This window comes from Pomacea canaliculata, linkage group LG3 (genome assembly GCF_003073045.1).
Source record: "Pomacea canaliculata isolate SZHN2017 linkage group LG3, ASM307304v1, whole genome shotgun sequence".
NCBI classification, from domain to species: domain Eukaryota; kingdom Metazoa; phylum Mollusca; class Gastropoda; order Architaenioglossa; family Ampullariidae; genus Pomacea; species Pomacea canaliculata.
In genome coordinates this window covers 39,394,504-39,411,923 of record NC_037592.1, presented here as the reverse complement: position 1 = coordinate 39,411,923, position 17,420 = coordinate 39,394,504, and the positions used below count along the sequence as shown (strand labels likewise).

Sequence of the window (17,420 nt, the reverse complement as noted above, 5' to 3'; positions counted from 1 at the left end):
GTATGCACAGCTGTTTCTCCTTCCGTCCTTTCTTGTCTGAAGACAACATGCTCTTTCATACCTCTGTCATTATAACTATTCATTGTTGACACAACAACTGTCCTGCAGGACTAAAACACACACCATGTTTGTCATACAATGTGTAACAACCTTTTTCCGGCTCTGTAACAACATGTACACACTTGACGAGTCGTGTTGACCCTCTTAATGGTGCCCGCCACGCTCGTGCTACAGTTTGCCGAGCTTTTATTCAAAGGGGGGATCGTTAAATGACGGTTTAAAACATCGGTGTGACTTGTTCACAGGGCATTGTCAAACGCTCTTTGACCCTGTGAACAGCATCATGGCGCTAAAGGCCACAAAGCGACCGGTGATCCTACTGACGGTGAGTACTGACAGATGACTGAGCACTGGTCTGGAAATGGATGTCAGTCGTTTTATTTTCGAAAAATAGTGCATACCGGGTTTTGAGATTTGATCGCATGTATTGTCGTTTGAGACCAAACATCAGAGAGGACGAAGTATCAAATTGTATAAAAATATTTTTTTCCACTCTCTAAAACACATTTGAAATACCCTGAGGGCGATTCTGGGTGATGTTTTAGTCCTCCTTTCAATAAGAATGTTACTTTTTTTATTATTCTCATATCATGTTTATTTTATTCTGTGAATTTTAATGTGGGATTCCGATGTCTATATTACTATTTATATAATTATATAGACGATGTCTATATTACTATACCACACGAGAGGCAAAGTCCATGTATAGAACAGAGAATGAATACTTATGTTCAAACAAGTTCACCGACAGCAGGTTCAACTCTGGCAAAGTTAGAAACATTGTCTGACCTTTCAGCAAAATATTTTTTTCGTTGTTTCAGTTCATCCTGTAGGTCTGAACACCCTTTGCTTAACTGCTTGTGCTTTTTTAAATACCCTCTCTCAAATAATTCCTCCCAACACCATCACATAAAACCGACAGCAGCAAGTTCTTGCCAGAGAGCAGAATCCAGGTGAATGTGTAACTTAAGGGACTAAACAAGAAAAATCTTTGGTGTGAGATCGACTAGACACCTGCCACAATCGCACGCACCAGCACCTGTCGCACGGCGCCACAGGTGAGAGCGAGACTCCCTCTCCGACAGGTAGCGCACGGTGCTGGAGTTGAGAAGGATAGGGTTGAGAACACACCGACAGCAGCAAGCAGCAGCAGCAACAGCAGCAGCAGCAGCAGCAGTTTATCTGCACCGTGCAGCTGTCTGCAGTGCCGTGGGCTCACGTTTATTGCCGGATGTGTACACCGCGAGTTTGTTGTGGTTGTTTACAGACCCAGTGAATCCTAGCCTCATCACAAACAGCATTCTCTTGTCTTTTCCACACCAACCTGACCGACTGCCCTCGACGTGTCTTGTCCACTACGACGTGTGCAGACCTGCGTGTGGAGTGGTTCACAGAGCCTACGGCAGCTGTTACACAAGATGGCTGGAGACGTGTTGTATTGTGAAACATCAATCGATTGCTTTTGAAATATTTACCATGATAACTCAGGGCTGTTCCAAAGGATGCAGGTATTTTTAATCATTGTATACAGTTATGGTCGACGTTGAGACGAGAAAAACATGTTCAGCACAACAAATGTAGGACTGCAAGCCGGAAGTGTCTTGCGATAAACACCGAGTCACGAGTCGTTCAATCACCCGGATGTCCGTTTGAGTTTCTCAATTTTCTCCAGCTTCAGTGTCTTAGCTTGAACTCTAAGGTCTCCAGGGACATTGTTATATTTGAATGTCCCTCCATTCATACTTGACTGGCTTCAGAAAAAAACATTTCGTGCTGACCTTTGCACTTGAAAGGCCTATTTGACCATTTCTCTACTCTCATTCATTTTCCGGGAAAAAAGTTAATAATAATTACTAATTCACACTATTTCGTGGAGTGATTAAAACCAACAAACATTTAACTGTAACCAAGTCGCGGTTTATGATGATGTGAGGTCAGGAGCTAGTGTTACTTCCCTTTACCGACACAGTTTTATTTTCTACGGTTGACTGACTTTGCATAAATCAGGTCTCAACAACAAATTTTGAACAATTAATATTTTTTTTAGTCTCCTGAAAGTATAACCAGCGAAGCACGGACCCATTAGTCTCGAGACCCTCACTTTCCATTAATAACACCGTTTCCATAGTTACACCTCCATTTCCGGTTATTGTTTTGCTTCGCTGAAGTGAAGTATCGTGAAATTACAGTTACTCTGAAATCTTCTGCCTTGTGAACTGAATTTCGACAGTTGCTCCACACCGTGCAGTGACGTGTATGTGCGTGCGCGCGTGCGTGTGCAGGATGGCTGACAGTAAAAATAATGACAGAAGCAGACGATCGAAACTCGCTAATCTCCCCTTTGCCAGCGTGTCGTCGGAACTAGATCGTCAAGGAGAGTCGCTGTGAGCTGTTGATGTTGATGTTGATGTGACGTGTGTTGTGAGTGCCCAGTGTCCTGTTGATTATCATCGTCATCATCATCATGAATACCAAAGGACGAGGGAGAGTACCCCCCCGGATGGGGACGCATTCTAACATGCTGGGGGTGTTGTCTCGTATTAAGGTGGACATGCCGATCGGCGGGGGTCGACCTGGTCGAGGATGGCGGCGACGTCAGGGCTCCAGCCGTTACAGCTTCCGGTCAAACGCATCGCAGGATTCCTCCAAGGGCGTAAGTTGCTTCCTCTCATATTTCTTTGACTACTTGTGTATGTTGATTAACCAGTGCATCGTCTTCCTCGAACATTGTTTACATTTACATTTTATTTACATAAACATGATCAAGTGTTTGTTAAGAAAATATTTAGTTTAAATTAAACTAGAGAGCAACACAGTTTACAGGGTTATCACTGTCCCTCTGTCTGTTTGCTTGACAGCGATGGAGATTAAATGTTCTTCATAAACATGTGTAACATACACACAGAGACACACACACACACAGACCCTTAGAACGAAGTATGTCGCCAATTAGAAGAGCAAAGGTTCGCCAGTTTCTTCACTTCCTGTGCACATGTTGTCCCACTGAGCCACTTCCTCTTGTCATTGTAAACACTCGCAGGACCACTTCCTTGTTGACAATGGCGATGTTGAGCAATTGTTGCACAGGTCGTGGTGACAGTTGTCCCACTACACAGTCTAGTTCATTCCACTCACACTAGTGTCATCAGCTGGTATCCTTCACCAGTCCTTACTAACAATCCAGGAGTGATTGTTTGGTCCTGATACAATCTTCATTTATGTCTGAGGATATAAGAACAGTTGTTTATCCTTCTCCGACAAGGAATGGTTGTTTTCAGCTCAACAAACATATCAAAACAATCTCTTATTTATTCTTGATGTGGCTTTTCCTTTACGTAAATCCCATTGGCTGCCCTGAAAAATCTCAGTAATTCATAATAAAAACAAAACCTTGTACAATTTGTGATAAGAATTTCTGATTATATTTATTAAACAACGGTAAAAGCCGGCCGTTCGTTTAACAGACGTTTCCATCATTATCACGTGACAGATAGGCCTGTGGAGGGTAAGTAGAGAGACTCGTTGTTGTTGTTGATGCTGTTGACGTGGCTAGGCGTTTGAATACTGCGGTGGTTGTGTGGTTGAAAATATGTTTTTAAAAGTCTTTGTGTTTCTGGCTAATGATGTTCTGGCTGAGTGGATGTTGAAACTGTCACGTGGCGGTCACACTTACTGTCATCTTTAATATACATCGCAACAGACAAAACTATTCAAAAGCATTAAAACTGACCTTACTGGACAGGAGCATTGTACTTATAAAAATAATGCAACTGAGGTTACTGTGTGTAGCGGGCTTTATTTAAAGGATTATAAATATTAACTTTTAATTAAAAGTAAATGATTTATGTCATTGATTTTAGGATTGATGCGTGCAAAGGAAAGTACTTAACCCTGTTGCCAACTTTTAAAAGTACCATAGTGAGCAACAAAAAAAAAAATAAAAAAATGTGATGGGATGACTGATATAAAAAAGAATACATGTCACACAATGTAATCTGGCAACAAATGCTAATTTCGTAAAAAAAAGGAAGAAAATGAATCCTCGTTTCATGTAATATTTTCATTTGATGCTATCTCTCAACATATAGGCCGTCCTATGTCACGAACACAGTGAGGATTAGCTGTTCTGGGTTCGGATCTCGTCTCGGGCACGATGTTATTTTTCTGCACGTGACATTTGTTTACAGGGATGGCTGTCTTTGGATAACAAAAATTTGAAATCTTAAATAAAAGCTTCACTATAGCTTCTCGATCTCGGAAATCAGTCCTGCCTGAAGTATATTTGCTTGTTTGTGGTTGTGAATTCAGCCCTGAAGATGATGCATGCGAAAGTCTTTTTACAAATAACTCGAACCGTGACGAGTGGGTTGACTGTGTGCTGTGTTGCATATTTCTATCAAGTGTTTGTTTTCTTCTATTTTGAGTCTTTCTTCTGCTTTTTTTTATATAAATTATATAAGAAGTGTTTCTAAGCAGGGATACATTCTCATATCGTTCTTCTCTTTTATATATAAATATGTCCTTTGGCTTAACATAAAGATTAGTGAGACTTTGTGTGATTTTGCGATTTAGTGAGTAAACATTTTAAAAATTAATTAATGAGTATCATCAACAAAGGGACAATTTAAGTTCCTGAATGTTTGTTTCCTTCAGAATCACGAGACTTGTTTGTTTCTAAAGCAATAATTTTTTTTAAAGTGTCTTAACTCCTCAATGTTTTTAAAGTGAGGCATACATGAACAATCTGAGTTTTTGAGAGAGACAGACAAACAAACATCGTGTGTATGTGCCCGTGTGAGGGAGGGGTACGCAGGACTTGATTAAAGAAAAAGAAAAATATGCCATTTTTGAGGTCCAGAAGGTTTCTTCTTTTATATGTCCTTTTCTTCTTTATTTCTTCTTTTCATGCAATCGTCACCTCACCAAGAACTGTGCTTACTTTGTGTCTGGCGACTCCTGCTCAACATTTTTTCTGACAGTGAGAAGTTAATGACTATGCCATATTTCTCAGATAACAGTACATAGAAGATAAATATATTTCACCCAAACTGTTTAACAATAACTTGATTGTTGACCTTTGCGACAGTTCTACTGGGGGGTAAGTATATCTACCTATTGTGGGTGTGGGCAGCTTGTGAAGTCAGCTTTTGTTCTTCCAACTTTTGATGGTCTGAAAGTGAAGTGCTTCTCCTGATTGTCTGTGGTCATCGCTGACATCTGCAGTGGAAGCCAAGGTCCAGTTTGTCTGACAGTCATCGATGTGCATCCGTGCGCTTCTCCATCCATCTATTCTCGCTTTTTCTCGCTCTTTCCGTTTTTCGTTATTTGACTCTTCTTTCAAAAGTTCGTATCTGCATTTTATGTTTTACTTATTACAGATGGTTTTATAGTTTCTTATTCATTGTTTTTACTTATATTGTCGAGAACTTATTGTTGAGGTCCTTTGTTTAAAGTATTAACATATATCTGCTTTGGTTGAATAATTTTTACATGGCCCTCATGGAAAGATGCACACTTATGGAAGCCTTGGCTGAATGACTTTGTTATTATTAAGTGAATCTTCTCTTGTCTGAGAACCCCTCAAAAACCAAAACCAAAACAAACAAACAAAAAAAAAAAAACAAACAAAAACCACACAAACAAACAAACGCCTGTTTGTGCTGAGAATAGTCGTTGTTTTACATGAAATCTGTTCCACATCTGTGCATCTACCCCAAATGCAAAGTGAATTTATCATTCATATAAAGTTAATTTTCTGAACTGTGGAACCTGTCTCGTTGACACTTTATTACTACCAGTATAATAGTACCGATGACTATTACTCACAGCATGTTTAAATTTAAATAAATTCCATTTAAATGTTTATGAAATAGTCTCGGTAGGGGTCGCTCCTGGTAAAAATAATCTAGAAGTCTAGCTTTTTGTTGCCTCCCTAGAAATCCCCGCACTCCCTGCGCCCCCTACAAAGCACCCATTGTTTTTCTTGTCAAAAGAGTAAGGGTTAATTCTCCTTCATTATTTTATCTTTCCGTCTCATTCTGTTCTGTTAAAAATTCGAGTTATGGAATGCTGGGTTTGGAGTCCGGGTAATTTTTTTCCCCAAACACAAAAAGACTCTTGTGTCTTTTCCATTTTGTAGTCATTCTAGATAAATGTATGCATTTGAGTCTTGGGTGTAAACAATGGTGTGTTCTCTGCCGGCTATTCTGCTTGTTGTCTCTCAGTATCAGCTACTTCGAAGAAAAGTGATATCTGTTTGTTTACTTGCTCAGAAGCTGACTGGCATCTTTTCCGGATTCTTGTAGACTGCTGTTAGGCAACATCCCAACATCATTGTAGTAAACATCAGACTTGGGGTGGCCACAGTCGACTATTGGAGCCATCTGCCTGTCTGCCAGACATTGCCAAGGTCTTTGCTGGCGGAGGTTTCTGAAGTTTGAGGTTTTTTTTTTACAAAGTTCTCTAGTAGTACAGGCTGCTGTGAATGTAAACACCAGCCACCCTGAGTCCCCATAGCTCGCGACAATCGGGTAGCACTAACAGCGGTGCTAGTGGTAATGGTAATTGTGTTAGTGGTAATGGTAATTGCCTTAGTGGTAGCTGCAGGGTGTTAGTGCTAACATCAAGGTGATCTTTTGTCTGATGGAGATTAAACATCCCTCCCCTTCTCCCTTCACTTCTCTTCATCTCTTTTGTCTATCTATCTTTGTGCTTCTCCATTTTAATGCATGTGTGTTTGTGTGTTTGTTTGTCTCTGTGATCGTGAACTTGAGCCAGAGATATAGAAAGAAATCGAGAAAGGGTGTGTGAGAAACTGTCTCATTTGTCATTCAGCTATCTGACCTGTCTTTTATAAACTAATTATTCCTGTCCTCGGCTATGGCCAGCCAATATCAATAAAATAAAATAACGGGTATTTACGCCAGTAACACTGACTGATCTGTTGCTCCCCCTCCCCATCCTTGTGTCCGTTTGATTCCTTGTTCATTCAGATAACTGTAGCAACCACCCGGATTTTATTGATGAGTGAAAACAAGTTGGAAACGCAAATATTTCTCCTCGTATTCTGAGAAAATCGATGAGAAACTCCTCACTTGTGTGTCTAAGAGAAAAAAAACGGCGACGAAAAGGATCCAAAAAGATAACCCGGGTATGAGAGAGAAGGAGGAAAAGAGAAATAAAAAGAGAAATAAAAAGAGAATTAGAAGAAATGATGGGAAGGAATGAAAGGAAATAAAACGAAAAACAAGACGATAAAGGAAGAAGAAAAGACCGGCGAAAATGAAAAGAAGCAAACTAATGTAAGAGAAATAAAAACCGAGAAATAAATAAATAAAAACCAAGAAATAAATATGAAGAATAAAGATTAGAAAAGTCGAGAAACGAGACCAAAGAGTACGTGTATCACTTGTGGAGGGGGTAGGGTGTATGGGGGGCTTTGGGTGGAGCTGGGGGGTGTTAGGGTGAAGGACAGAACTTACAAAGATCTGAGAGTTGTCGGCCTTGGTATGCTGACGTAGTGACGTAGTGACGGTAACGGCTTATCATACGGGGACTTCCCCGTTGCTCAGCACGTGAGCACGTGATTGGCTTGCTCCTGTCGTTGGCTCGCTGCCAGACGGCGCTGCGCTCTCCAGGCGGAACTGAGCGGATAACAGTGATTAGTGGAGCGTGCAGAGTGAAACACAATAGCAGACAGGAAGTGCCGGTCACGTGGCCTCAGCCATTTCACATATGTACAGTCTGTGGTCTCCATTCTTAAATCTTATATTTTCTCAGAATATCTATCAGCTATAAGCATAATAGTTTAAAATTAAAGATGTCATAAACTTCCATTATTTTATTGAAATTTACTTCTTTTAATCGATACAGTTTTAGTCATCTGGCGTAGATGGATTGTTAGCATTTTTTATTGAATTATACTTACATTATATGAATTAACGTAAACTTATATTAAAACCAACATATCGAAATTTACCTACATACCTGCAATGTTTACCTAGAGATGTTCTTTGCTAGTAATCCCAATCCCATACTGATTTGAAGCCTGGCTGTACTAAAGAATATTCTTTCTCTCACATCCTCCATCATCTAGCCATCCCTCTCTCGTTCTCTTGCTTTTAAGTTTTTGCTTTATCTCACATTTTTATTACAATTTTATTCCGATTATCCCATGAACAGCCATAAGATTGCGAGTGGATTTCCGAAAATTAAGATATTTTTGGATAAATTTACAGTTTATAAGGGCAAATATCATGATAGAGTGGGTCATTAAAAATAGTTTATGTGGAAACGACCCAGAAGAAACTGTGTCAGCACCTTGTTTCCTTGGCAATATATCAGACGATAAGAGATGTTACATCGTTGGTGATAATGGACTCCAGGGCCGTGCTCAAGAACGCTAGGTAAAGCTATTTCGTAGGTAAAGATATCTTTACATATAAAATTAATTTTGACCGCGGCTAAAAGGAGGAAGTGTCATAAATACTTTGTAAAGTATCGCAATGTCTTACACTAGTGTTATAGCAAACTGTATTCATGTATTCCTTTTAAAATACTAGTTCTAGTTAATTGTGTTCTTTCAGGATGGTTTTTGTTTGAAAGTAATCCTAAAGAATTCTTAATGCTCCCTTTCTCCTCCTAATACTTCCTATTTCCTATCCTTTTATGTGTATTCTTAACGCAAAACAAAAGAGAGATTATGAAAGAAAAACCACTTGAGCCCGAGCACCCTTGTACTACCGGAAATTCCTTACTGTCGGTGCGCCGAGTGCTCCCCGGGAGGGGCCATGATTTCCCGAGACAGGGGGTTTCTAGAACACAGTAAACTACGGGGTTGCCATATATCAACAGAGAGCTGATACACAGGGTATCACCCATGGGGATAGGTCACTGTGCTCAGGGGCTGGCGCCACTCCAGTATTTAAGGGGAGAGGGCCTGATAAATTACCTCCACAATCAGAAATGCTGGCAACGAGCTGGCAATTCCCAGAATGCAATAGGATACGGAGGAAAAAGCAGGCACAGGCTTGGTGGGAGTGTGGCCGCAAGTTTTCAGAACTGTGTCGAGGACCATCCTGACTTGGGAAATGTTTCCTGACAAGGTGCACGTTGAGTTTAGTCGTTGAACAAATGTCCGACAGTCGTTGGACAGGATACTGCCATGACATGTCTGCTCGATGACAGCAGAGTTCTCTCATTTTTAAGTAGAACAATGTGGAGATCGGTTTCGGTTGTTGGTTTCTGAGGGACAGACCGTTGGCAAGACGAGTGTAATAACATCTTGTCTACCTGCAAACGGTGTCTACAGGTCATAGGTGATGCTAACTGAGCGTTCAGACAGTCGTTCACTACTCAGTGTACTAAAGAACAATACTTCTTTACACAAATTTGATTGAGAAAACTGACGAAAATTTCTACTGGTCGTGATTTTTTAACATTTAGGTTTCATTTATTGCTGAATATGAATGCTTCCAACAAGAAAAGGTAGCTAAAGAAATGTTGATATCTTGTAAGGCTATTGAAGAGAGGATTAATAAAATAAATTGATGCTTAAACAATGCTTATTCTAGCTTTTGTCAGTATTTTGTGTGCAATCTTCGGCTGCTTACATTGGTCGACCGCTGTGATGTAAAGCTTGTGTCCTGTATTTCTCATCCTGTGCATCCATGAACCGAGACACATTCAAGTCTCAAAGATACAAATGATGTGAAGTCGGATCCGGGATTATACATGTTAACTGAAACCGTGTGGATGTGATGCTTGACTAAACAACCTCCTGTCAATAACTGTTTTCTGATTGACATAAAGGTGCAATGTCTTCGCTCTTTTTACTGAGTGATAATGGGTTGGAAAAAACACAGAAATAAAGGCTCTTCCACACTGAAGTAAAACACTGCGATTTTTAGTGAAACAGGAATTTGTATAAAGGTGTTAGACAGACCCAGATAAATGTTTGCGGCTTGGAAAGGTGTAAAATCTGGAAGACTACAGGGACAGGCAAATGCCAGAGGAAAGCTAGGTCGAGCCTCCATGAAGGGACTGTCTCTAGCTCTGGTGTGTGGCAGGAGGATAGACAGAGAGAAAAATAAGAGCCCCTGTTCCGTTGCAGTTCGCCGATGTGGAGGAGGAGTTTCTTCATGCTGCGGAGTTTGGTGACATCCCAACGGTGCGTCGTCTGCTCAACGAGTTCTCCGACCTCAACGTCGACTGCATCGATGCCCTGGGTCGCACGGCGCTGCGATTGGCTGTCAAGAATGAGCATCTTGAGGTAGGTCACGTGACATTGTCATTTCTGTTTGTTTTCGTTCTTTTTCTGCCTCTGTGTGTGTCTCTTCCTGTCTGCTTGTCTCTCTACATTTATCTGCCTTTGTTTCCCTCTGTGTGTATGCGTGCGTGGTTGTGCAGGTTTATCGACTTGTGTCACGTGATCTTGCAATATTGTTACTCGTTTGTTGACAAGCATTTGAATGGTGAGCATACTCTCGACATTAAGCAGGTTTACAAGAGTTTTCTCCTTCATTTTAGCCAGCTTGTAACCACTTAAAGACGACTAAAATGGGTTACAACATTAATCTCTGCAGGACTTCGATTAATTCAACTACCATTTGTATCTGAATTTTAACACACAACCGTTGTTGTGTACAAAACATTTATACACAACTTTTTAGTATAAAACATTTTTTCCGCGTCAGGCAATTATGCTAAAAATAACAGAAACACGTCACGTGATAGTATGTTGGAAAAAAATGTCAGGGTCCTTTTTTTTCCATGTCAAATGTAAATATACAAAGCCACCCCGAAAGGCCACGCCCTGTTGCCATCGACAGGTGACCCGGATGAGCCAGACACTGGGCTCGTGCAAGACCTCCCTTGCCATTCATGGCAGTCGGTCTGCAAGGTTCAGTCGATTATTGCCGCCAGAACATTTTTTTAAAATTAAAAAAACTGTGCCAGGTGATAAACCTGCTTCTGTAGCTGTCTCCTGGCTGTAAATCTCTGGCACTGAATGTGGACCAGATCCTCACTTCGCCATCTTGAGGACAAAGCACACACCACTCAGCTTGTTAGTCTGTTGTGGGACTCATTATGGGGTTCACATTTCCGGGTAGCATTAGTCGAAGAACACATAAAATGCGAGAAAAAAAAAAAAGAATGGAGGTGATGGTGTTTTCTGTACTGGTCTTAATTAGTGTAAATGAGGGTGTGTTTAGCCTATACATTACCGCAGACCTTGGCACCGACAGACTTGGCTTGAACTCAGACTCATTATTTATTTTTTGATAAGCAGGAGAGAAACTTTCAGCAGTTATTTAATCTATAAAACTCGTTTAACAAGCAGGAAAGGAAGATAACTTTTACTATGTTCGTGCACAGTTGTCCACCCCACATGCCAGAACTCGTGTAAGTCTCACACGTTGGTCGAAAGCCTGCTTTCAAAAAAGATTTTTGTGAATTTTTGCATGGCTCCCAATTTGCTTACAACATACTTGTCGGAAAGAGAAGCTAAATAAGCCTTGTTTGAAGTACCGACATAAATCAAGCTTTAAATCCCTCTCTTTTCATTTCTTTAGTTTTTAAAAGATATTTTAACAGGTAAACTAGAGAATAAGCGACATTTAAAAGCAAGTAAATAATCCTGTTTATGTCAACATATCTGCTATGTCCTCGATACTTCTCTATTAGGTAAGCAGTTAAAATAGCAATAACCTGAAAAATGTAATGGACTTTGGTTGCCCAGTAAACAACATTTTACAACCCTGGCTTGGAGCCTGATAGGAGTGAAACACATTCTCTCCTTTACTTTATCTCTCTGTCATCTTGATATTCTTGAACACGTGACTCTTCATATCTCTGCGCACTCCCATTAATGTTCAGACGTACCAAGAAAAACAAATCCAACATACTTATATATATATAACTCGACCGAGTCTCCCGGTAGTAGAGGAATTAAAGTTCTAACCTCCACGTGAGAGGGTCTGGGTTCAGATCTCGTCTCGGGAAGCTCTTTTTATCGCGCCTTCGAAATCCCTACGAGATTGAAGCACTTTTCTAGTAAATCAACCCACTGAACTCTGACCTTATTAGCGTAAGACCTTCGACTTTTAAACGTGTAGGTCAAGTACAACCAATAGGTATGTCAACCAAACTGTTTACACAGCAGTCAAATGTCAAAAACTATGACAGATCGAATGTTGATGTTTTCTGGGTACATCATCAGTATTTTCCTAGAAGACATCAACATTTAATGGTCAATTGTACGGACACTCATTTCTTCTGGCTTCTGTGGTCACATGACATTATTTCAACAAATCTTCAAGAACAAAGCCAGTCTGTCATCAGAAATACAAAAAACTTTATATTTTCACAATGCCCACTTCTGGAACTTCGTCAATTTTCCAAATCGGCCCTTCATGATTAATTGTTGTAATTGTTGTTATTTTTGTGGTGTTTACACCATCGTATTCGCATGAGTACATACAACAACGCAAATAAAGACAATGTTGATTTTAAGTATCAGTCGCTGTAAATATTTTCCTAATGACTGCACTGGAACGCGGGCGTCTCCTGGCAACGGTAAACCTGACATTATAGACTGTCACGAAAGTGGTCATGTGACCTAAGTAAAATGTTATCCGCGAGCTGGTCCTGACCTTCCATATTCCTCTTGACTTTTTGTCTGAATTAATTGCTAGAGCCATCTAGTTAGCCTCATTATTCTCGGCTAAACAGCGAGTCCCAGTCTGCGCCGCCAGATGGCTCTGTGCACAAATAAGATCGTGGAAAATAGAAAAGTATGGAGGAAAAGATTTCTTTGTTCAGCGCTTAAAAGTTGACAGGTCCATCATGGTTCAGATAAGCAGGCGGCTTGCTAAAAGCTTCGTGAGGAGTCTGAGATAGCCAGTGTTCTTCCTCCTACGATCTTTCTCTCCGCTCATCTTATCCGAATAACAGACAGGAAATATTTTGTAAAAAAAATTTTATGACTAAGACCATGCTGTAGTCGAGACTTGCTGAAATCTGCCAACAGGTCTTGTATCGTTTTTTAAAACATTTTTATGTGAAAAATACTCATGGCAGATTTTACTTTATTTACCGGGTTCCACATTTCAACATTCAACAGATGTGACTATGTTGGAGCGTACTTCACGTGCTATTTCCCTATGCCACGTGATGGGTGTGTACGGGAGGGCACGAGTGTCAGTGACCTGTAGTGACCCGCACACTTGAATATTTATCATACTTTTATCAAGCTCCGCGCTCATCAAAGCAAACACAAACAGAATCAATCTCCTTTGGAGATACAGTCTGTGAAGATGAAGCATTTCCTTCCTTGAACACACTAATTAGTTAATACCGGGGGCAGGATACTACTCTCCAGTGTTGTCGACACGTGCGGCATCAAAGGGTTCGATGTTTGTCACGTGACCTCAGACAGGACTGAACCTCGATAGAAGACTCGGTTACTGAAAGTGTAAAATAAAATGTACAAGATGCTTATAACCGGCTTACAGTTTTCTTATTTTTGTCAGGAAAACCTTTAAGATTTGTTTTGAGTTTTGGTTTTCTTTATTGTAAAACTAGTCGGCAACTTAATGTGATTTGAAGACGTGGACATAAATATTGGGGGATCGGGAGGACAAGGAATCGCCACACACCTGGCTTGAGGAAGACAACAATGACTGAGCAGATTTGTGTGTAGGGTGAAGGCAGACAGTAAACTATCGAGGATAAAGAAGAGAATCGATGTAACAATCCGGTAACTCCTCATTCTTTATCGTCACCTGACCCACCCGCGCTTTGCTAGGCAACCAGGTAAACAGCCTGTCAACTCCGTTGTCATAGGAACTGATCGATGACCGTGGCAGCCTCGCTCACAACGCCAGACCCTAACTGCTGGTTAATTACTGGACAATTAGACATTGGGTCGTGATTGCTCTGCATGCACAGGGCTTGACGACGATGTCACGTGACCGGCTAAGACAATGCTGGAGCAGCCTCTAGTTCAGGTGGACACGACACTTCAGTCATGGAGTAGCTGACTTCACGCCCATAAAACAATGAATAATTCATAGTTAGAGCTATAAAACTGTTGACACATTTCTCTCTTTTTTCTCTCTCACAGGAACACACATTTATATGCGGGTATGTATACCCACATCAACACACACACACACCAACACACACGCACATGTTGTCTCTCTCACTTTCACACACACACACGCATGTGAGAAAAGTAGATAAAGAAAAGTGTGGTCATTTTGGTCCCAAAATAAAATGGTTTTTTTTTCTTAATGAATGTGGGTGTGACATGTTTATGCCAGCCTCATTTCCGTTCCCGCTTTAAACGGGTGCAGCGGGTAGCGACTGTCATGAACGCAGTGAAGTTTGGGTGTCCTGGGTTCAGCTCTCGTCTCGGGCACGCTGTTATTTCTCTGCGTGTGGCATCTGTTTACAGGTCTGGCTGCCTTGATGTGATATAACTTTAGTTACTGACTCGGCATAAAACATCCGTCCTCCCACACATCCTTCTTTAACAGGCGTTAATCACCACATCCCAGCTCACCCAGCTTATTTATTATCTAAACTGTACCCGTGGTTTTGTTTATATAGCAATGGATTATATTGTAAATTATTTTTGTCTTGTGCAGCACTCAGTGGGATCACCTAACTAAACAACATCGCCACTAATTACAGCAGCTCATTTTTATTGTTAACATTTAAAACGATTGTGTTAACAGTAAGCAAAACATTTAAAACTCATTTCAAAACAGAAGCTTAAAGCGGATGTACAAGAACTATTTTCAATTTGTTATTTGTCAAACACGATAGTCGGGTATAGTCGGTAGGAAAATCGAATAGACTCTCTAATTAATTCACTGATTCGTATTCACAACAGAGAATTGTAAGTCTCTTTGCTGCTGCAGTTTGTGTTTACAGAATTGAATGAACTGTTTTGTTTACACAAAGTCGGTACACGCAAACTCAAAGTGCAATTGTTTAAAAATCTTATTCCTCGTAAACATGCCATTGTCAACAAAATCAGCCACAAGACAGGAAAAGGAAAGAAGCTAACTCAACATTTCAATAATGATGCTCGTCACAAGCGAGGTGAGGACGAGGAAGACAATGTTTTCGATGAATACATGATGTATTCACAAGGAGATGACATCGCCCATCAGATGGAGTGGCTGAGGTATGAACAGGAAATTGCGCCAGGTGCGAAGTTGATTTTCCAGCAGAAACTGATTGTTTTCATCTCATTGTCGGGTTAAAGCAGGTGCAGCAAGAGAAGTTAGTGAGGCTTTGACTACATTCATGCTACAACCTGTCTGCCATCATCGCCATTGCCATCCAGACATTTGTTTATCCATGCGGGGTCGGAAGTTGAAAGTTTTACTTAGTCAATAAAACACACACACACACACACGACAACACACACATGAACACACCTCACAAAAGAGATTCGTAGCTCATATTTCACCATTGAACCCATGAAATAGGATGAAAGAACAGCTTTTTATTGCAATCATCACGCATGACAGGTGGACACTGAGTTACCTGCGGGCTTTTATTGTTTTTTAATATCTTTTTGACTTCTGTCTGGCTAACAATTCTGTCCCTTACATTTGCAAACATCGTATTTTATAACTGTGTTTGAACTAAACAGTGTGTTTACACTGCTGTAAACTCCCATTGACTCTTTCATCTTCTGGCTTTCATCTTTTTGTAAAGCGTTGGTAAACAGGAAGATGAGGATAATGTGGGAGGAGAGTGTGTGTGTGTTCAGGAGAGAGATAATAGAGTGAGCAATGATGTGGTATTGTTTTTTGTAATAAAATATTTGAACTGATTCATACTTTAACGAACAAACTTATCAATCTCTCAAATTTGTTAATGTTTGTAGCTTGATGCCTTATGAAACTTAAATTTCCTAACTTGTACCGATGTGAACATTGTAAGTGTGAGTGGGTACCTCATGTTTAATTAATCAACACAGAAGAACAAAGCAGCAGAAGGGAAGGGTCGGAACCAGCCTTTCCATACCCTGCTCTGCACACGTTGAACCACTCATACAGCTGACCCTCGACCTATGCCAGTAAATTTTTATACGAGTACAACTTTATTTTATATAAATAGTTTTGTAACTGTTTGTTATATTTTAATATATTCATCTTGTGGACGTGTCCCAGATCGTGGAGGTGCTCCTGGACCGCTCGAGCCAGCATCACATCCACGAGGCCGTCCTGCAGGCCATCAGCGCGGGTCACATCCAGATCGCCGAGACCATCCTCAAGCACCGCCGCTACCTGGAGCTGTGGAAGGAGCGCCGGAAGCTGGGGGACACGGATGGCTTCTACAAAACTGCCTATGCCGAGTCCCAGTTCTCTCCCGACATCACCCCGCTCATCCTGGCCGCCCAGAAAAACCAGTACGAGATTGTGCAGGTGTGTGTCGACAGCATTCATGGTCTCATTTATCCACTGGAATTTTATTTTATCCCTGTGACCGTAGTTATAAAGCAGGGGCAGTGTTTATGAAGGGAAAGGAAGTTGCCATCCCAGATATAGACGATAAAAATACTGACAACCATATCCTGTGCGGAACACATCACTGACGACGCGCATGCGCTGAATTAAGGAATGCACCGTTTTATTCTGTTTTCATTCTGGCATTTCGTTCTAAAGCTACAGTTGTTGTTATTTTGTTGCTTTACCGGGAGAAATCTGAGATGTTTTGGTTGCAAAGTCAAAACAAATAAAACCATTCCAGTGTAAATAAGGGTAGGATTTGGGTTAATTCTCTTGTATTTAATATGAACTTTTCTGCTCATAAACTCCATTACATATCACAATTAGATGTTTCGTTCTTTAGGTAAACAACTGTAAAATTTCGTACATTTAAAAATATTCCTTAATCAGAACCGAAAAAGAGGAATTAGTCATATCTACTAGGTTAGAGAGGGTGTCCTCATTTCCTTGATTTTCCTATTTTACCCACCCGTAACGAGCTACCCTTCCTTCGCGACTACAGTCCGGTGGTGAAGAGGTTCTGAGATAAAATAACAGGACACAGTCCACGATAGGGTGTGGACATCACATCCAGAGACAAACAAGACACCTGCCCTAGAGTTTTCATTGGAGTAACTAAATTACCATCATTTAATAATGTTGATCCTACATGTCCTTTCTTCTGTCATTTTCTGTCTTTATTGTCTAACCACTGGGTTGATTTCATGAAAATATCCGCAGACTCCTGCCAAATGTGTCTACAGTTTTTAATTGCAATTATCTAACGAAGATTAAATTAAATTTTAATTAACGTCTTTCCCCGTCATCCTCGAGCTTTACTCCATGATG

The 17,420-nt window shown here is 40.6% G+C and overlaps 1 protein-coding gene across 1 annotated transcript in view; it reads left to right on the top strand.

The window, feature by feature from the left end:
- Positions 1–237: 237 nt before the first annotated feature.
- LOC112559820 (short transient receptor potential channel 3-like) overlaps positions 238–17,420 on the top strand; it is a 22,057-nt gene continuing 4,874 nt past the window's right edge. Inside the window, 4 exon segments of the mRNA XM_025231258.1 lie at positions 238–385; positions 2,606–2,713; positions 10,172–10,330; positions 16,254–16,508. Coding sequence (XP_025087043.1) covers positions 344–385; positions 2,606–2,713; positions 10,172–10,330; positions 16,254–16,508 — 564 coding nt within the window. The 5' untranslated portion in view covers positions 238–343.